At 42.8% G+C, this 6,132-nt stretch overlaps 1 protein-coding gene across 1 annotated transcript in view; it reads right to left on the reverse strand.

The window, feature by feature from the left end:
• The window catches only part of znf653 (zinc finger protein 653), a 16,993-nt gene that overhangs the window by 4,254 nt on the left and 6,607 nt on the right, over window positions 1-6,132 (reverse strand). The window contains exons 3-7 of the mRNA XM_032511860.1: window positions 5,106-5,369; window positions 4,265-4,509; window positions 2,824-3,001; window positions 1,578-1,656; window positions 998-1,115 (exon numbers count right to left, since the gene is read on the reverse strand). Of these exons, the coding sequence (XP_032367751.1) occupies window positions 998-1,115; window positions 1,578-1,656; window positions 2,824-3,001; window positions 4,265-4,509; window positions 5,106-5,369 (884 nt within the window). The remainder of the gene's footprint in view (window positions 1-997; window positions 1,116-1,577; window positions 1,657-2,823; window positions 3,002-4,264; window positions 4,510-5,105; window positions 5,370-6,132) is intronic.

A 6,132-nucleotide genomic window follows, 5' to 3' on the forward strand; every position in this document is an offset into this window, starting at 1 on the left:
GACCTGGGGGACTAACATGGGGACACATGGGGACATACAGTGGGACAAACAGGGGACAAATGGGACAACATAGGGCAACATGAGGGACAAAATGAAGACAACAGAAGAAAACATGAGGCAACATAGGGCACATGAGGGCAAAATGAAGGACAAATGGGAGCATACAAGGAAACATGAGGACAACATGAGACAACCATTCGAGGAATCATGAGGGGCACCATGAGGGCAACATGCGGGCAACATGAGGGCAACATGAAGGACAACATGAGGACACAGCACATGAGGGAGGGCAACATGAGGGCAACATGGACAACATGAGGACAACAGAGACAACATGAGGGCAACATGAGAGACAACCATGAGAGGCAACATGAAGACAACATGAAGACAACATGAAGACAACATGAGGGCAACATGGGGCAACAGAGGGCAATATGAAGGAACACATGAGGGCAACATGAGGGACAACATGAAGGAAAGGCATGGGACAACATGAGGGCAACATGGGACACATGAGGACAAAGTGAGGGCAACATGAGGGACAACATGAGGGCAACATGAGGAAAATGAGGACAACATGAGGGCAACATGAGGACAACATGAAGGCAACATGGAGGGACAACATGGGCACACATGAGGGCAACATGAGGGCAACATGAGGGCACCAGAGGGCAACCAGAGGGACACATGAGGGCACTGAGGGCAACGAGGGCAAAAGAGGACAACATGAGGCAACATGAGGGAACATGAGGGCAACATGAGGGCAAATATGGGGTTAATCTTCAGATGAACATAACTGAGAGGCTATGTCAGGTATGAAGTGAGACACCTGAGTTACTGGAAGCTGCTGATGGCGACGAGACCTGGCTGGCAGCCCCGTAACATGAGGGCAACATGAGGGCAACATGAGGGCAACATGAGGGCAACATGAGGGTTAATCTTCAGATGAACTAACTGAAGCTGCTATGTCAGGTATGAAGTGAGACACCTGAGTTACCTGGAAGCTGCTGATGGCGACGTAGACCTGGCTGCAGCCCTCGTACGGGCAGTGGAACATCTTGAGCATCCCGTCGGCCTCGACGACCGGGCCCCGCCGGCTCCTCTTGGACCGGACGCTGCAAAACACAACCGAACGCAGACTCAGCTCCCAATGAGGACATTAACACACACTAACATTACACTACTACGCTGATATGACAATAACTCACATTCAGTTACCTCTACAACTCCTCACTCAGGGGACGAGGTACTAGGGTAGATATGGTAAAGAGGACAGTACGTACAGTACACACACACACCTGGACTCACATAAATACCTGGACTCACATAAATACCTGGACTCACATAAATACCTGGACACTTGACTGTTAATTTATGGTACATGTCTTTTTATAGCCAAAGGTTTTATTGTTATTATTATTATCTTTATACTGTCTTTTCTCTCTCTAACTGTATTTTTCTTGCTGAAAACTGCTGCTGGAATTTTACATTTCCTTGCAGGAGTCTTCCCATAAGGATTAATAAAGAGAAGTCTAAGTCTAACCCCCCCCCCCCTGTACAGTAGGTGCTCCTGTGACCTGCTCAGGCCGCGCTGCAGCTCTCGGTCTCCACTCAGCACCACGGCGTCGGGCTGCAGCAGCTGTCCCTCACTCAGACCTGCAGAGACAGACGGGGACAACGGATCACCAAACCACTCGGACAAGTCTGTAAGGAACATGATGCAGGGGGACCAAACGTCCTCTTTGGCCGGGACATGTCCACTTTTTACGCACTGTCCAGGGCGTCCAGGGGGTCCAGGGGGGATATAAGTCATGAAAATGTCCAGTTTTCACTGTTTTTTATGGGACCATTGAGCGTGTACTTAAATTGGCCGGAACACAATACTATAGTATAGTACTTGGTTGCGTGACGTAATTCCAGAGAGGCTGACTTTTATTTATATATATATATATATATATATATATTATATTTTATTATATACAGTATTATGCTAGCGCATCTGTTTCAGTGTCTCATGAAGGTGCTGAGATCTCTAAGCTCACATGGACACCAAAAAACCTGATCTCATTACACTGGAAAAGGTTTTAATAGATATTTAGTTGAAACTGGATTTTGAAGCTGACACAGAATAGATATTTAGAACAGTATTTCATATTTATTTATTTGAAGAGAGCTATTATTTTGTTCTAGTTTGTTACATGAGTTCTTTTTATACCACTGAGGCGTAATAAAGCATGTTCATTAACCTCTGAGAAGCCGGTCAGGATTTGTGTCTCGAGGCTGGTGGGGTCTCCTCTTTTGTAAAAATCGGATTATGATCACCCTCCCAGAATGCAACACAACATATAGAATACACATTGTACTCTTTTAATGCAGTTCCAGTTATAAATGTTTCGTAATATCGGCTGCGGACAATTTATGTCTCCTCCACTTTCAAATTAGATTATTTATTAGTCCTGGTGACTGCCGCCTATTTTAAGCCATAAAGAAAGTAAGAAATCTTTTTCTAATACATGGTTTAGTACTAGTCTTTCTGGCATAATTTATCATTATGATCTACTTCATTATTTTCCTGGATTATGCATCACGTTCGTCCCTTTAAATAGAGATATAGAATGCAGAAAATGGGATTTAAATATGTACTATAGTTGGTACTACTGGCTTTTGAAAACATTACTCTGGCCGAGGAACCCCAGACCCCCTTCTATGTGGCGTACAACCTCCCCCTGCAACACACACACACACACACACACACACACACACACAAACACACCACACACACACACACACACACACTTCTCCAACCGAAGTACCGTAGCGCACCAGTCATGGAGTCTTCGTCCTCTGCGGTTTGGAGTTTGGGGTCCGCGGTGCAGACCTGGTTGAAGGTGACCCCCCCGATGACGGTGCAGGTGACCTCCTCCACGTCCCCCCCGCCCATGTTGAGCTGGATGCCCTCTGAGGTCAGGGCCTCGTAGCTGGGGCCCGTGATGATTATTAACTAGGGATGGAGAGGAACAGTCAAGATCCATCTGCTGCTACATCTACACCTCACATATTTAAACAGGTTTATTATTAAAAAGTAGTAGTAGTAGTTTATTTACATGTAACATACAAAAAATATATATAGGATATTACATTATGTAATTAATGTAGTAAATCTATAATCCTAGAATTAGACGGATTAATAAGATCTGTTACTCTCAGCATAACATTAGTAGATAGTTATATTAGATATTAGATGTTTAGTATATAGATCATTAGTATAGATGTATTAGTTATAGATTATTAGTATATAGAGTACTTCGTATATAGATACATTAGTATATAGATCTTAGTTCTAGATATTTAGTATATGTAATTAGTAATAGATACTTTAGTATATAGATACATAGTTTATAGTACTTAGTATTAGATGTACGTAGTATATAGATATAATGAGTATATAGATAGTACTTAGTATATAGATAATTAGTATATAGATAATTAGCTAGATACATAGTATTAGATATATAGTATTGATATATTAGTATATAGATACATTGTATATAGATACATTAGTATATAGACATTAGTATATAGAGTATTAGTATATAGATATATTAGTATAGATACACTTGTATATAGATCATTGTATATAGACGTTATTAGGATATAGTATATTAGTTATAGATACATTAGATATGATACATAGTATATAGCTGTATTGTATATAGAGACATAGTTTTATAGATGTATTAGTATATAGATAGATGTTATAGATACATTAGTATATAGATGTATTAGTTATAGATGTATTAGTATATCGATATACTAGTATAAAGATGTTTCGTATTAGATACATTAGTATAAGATGTATTTAGTATATAGTACTTAGTTATAGGCCGTATTAGTGATAGAATATATTAGTATTAGATGTATTAAGTATTAGATATATAGTATTAGCTACATAGTATATAGATATATTAGTATATAGATACATTAGTATATAGATGCCGAAGAACCAAGGAACCAAGCAGTCATTATACAATACTATCACTTCGAATCCTTTTCGTATCCCTTTAATATATTAATTTTAAATAATATACACACGTGTGTTGTTTACACTGCACATGCCCAGTGTGAGTGAACGGTCATGTGACGTGACGTGAAACCTTTGTGTCGACGGAGAGCGTCTTTGTCTCAACGTGTCGCTTTTAAAAGTTAAAAGGTAGCAGCGTGGAGGTTAGCCTCCAACGTGCGTGCGGGGTCCTGGTCTACCCACCTGCCCTCCCTCCAACGCCGTCCTGTGGTCGGGCATCTCACAGCTGGTGACCACCGTCTGCAGCGTCCGGGGGTCAAACAGCTCGCTCTGGTCCTCGTCCTGGTCCTCGCTCTGGTCCTCGTCCTGCAGCCCCGGGGGGACGGACAGCCCCAGGGAGCCCCCCACGCTCGCCGACAGCCCCGAGTCCGAGTCCGTCTTCTCCAGTTTATCCGCCACGGCAACACACTCGTATCTGTGCGGTAGGGCTGCTCGATTAGGGAGAAGAAGAAGAAGAAGACGACATCGTGATCACCCAAAATCAGAATCACAGGAGATGAGTTCCTTTCATTTGTTTTAAGATTCAACAAGTATGTAAGGAGAATACTTCAACAGCAGAACTGAGTACACTTTAATATCCGTTTATTTCCGAATACGATATCATCTCGATATTTAAGCCACAATACGATATTATTGCGATTTTAAACAAACAGTGCAATATTCTGCAAAATATTGCACTTTGTAACCTTTTTTCCAACTTCTCGCTCACAGCTCACTGGGACACCTAATGGACTTGAGCCGAGGTCAATATCAGCTGCTTTTCCTCCTATGCCAGATATTATATTTATATTTATCACTACACAGGCTCTGCACACCCACATAAGCATGTATTTATTTTCATGTATTTAGCTAAATATCTTGACTTTTTCTGCGGTGTTTTTAATTGATTCTGGCTTTTTCTAAGCTGTGAACTTGCAGATAATTTGGTATCACAGTGTACTGTGGAATGACAAATAAAGAAGAATAAATCTTGAATGACAAGTCCAGATGTCTGCTGTGAAGAAGGTCCATAGGACAGTCCTACCGTGCGGTACGGTCCTGGTCTCGTCTCCTGGGACTCTGCCTCGCCTCAGATCCTCCTCCTCCTCCTCCTCCTCCTCCTCCTCTGAGGAGGCGGAGTGAAACCCTGCAGCCGGGGAGTCTTGCTGTCGCTCCATCTCCACCTCCGTCTCCCAGCCGGGCGGTCCCGGGACCTCCTGCGAGGAGACCTCGTCCCTGGGCCGCTGGGCTGGGGCCGGGCTCACGGCTGAACGTTGTTCCTCAGAAACATCCACGTTTCCTCCCACATCTCCAGAAGAAAACAGGATGAAGAAAAACAGATTGTTCAGGATTCACCATCTTCTCATAAACATTTAGAACAGATTTTAAGATTTTATTTTTAGGCTTTAAATGTTCTCGCCCCAGAGTGTTTGTCTGAAATTTTAACTTTGCTGGAGCACAACCGTTCACTGCGTTCTTCAAATCAGCGAGTTATAGAAGTCCCAAGGTCCCGGTATAAAGGGTGGGGGGTGGGGGGTCAGGCTTTTGCAGTTGCTGACCCGAGACTCTGGAACAAATTACCCTTACATTATGGGACCATTATGGGATACTATGGGACCATTATGGGATACTATGGGACCATTATGGGATACTATGGGACCATTATGGGATACTATGGGACCATTATGGGATACTATGGGACCATTATGGGATACTATGGGACCATTATGGGATACTATGGGACCATTATGGGATACTATGGGACCATTATGGGATACTATGGGACCATTATGGGATACTATGGGACCATTATGGGATACTATGGGACCATTATGGGATACTATGGGACCATTATGGGATACTATGGGACCATTATGGGATACTATGGGACCATTATGGTATACTATGGGACCGTTATGGGACCGTTATGGGACAATATGGGACCATTATGGGACCATTATGGGACAATATGGGACCTTATGGGACCTTATGGGACCTTATGGGATACTATGGGACCGTTATGGGACAATATGGGACCTTATGGGACCATTATGGGACATTATGGGACCATT

Source organism: Etheostoma spectabile, unplaced genomic scaffold (genome assembly GCF_008692095.1).
Source record: "Etheostoma spectabile isolate EspeVRDwgs_2016 unplaced genomic scaffold, UIUC_Espe_1.0 scaffold50, whole genome shotgun sequence".
Classification (NCBI taxonomy): Eukaryota; Metazoa; Chordata; class Actinopteri; order Perciformes; family Percidae; genus Etheostoma; species Etheostoma spectabile.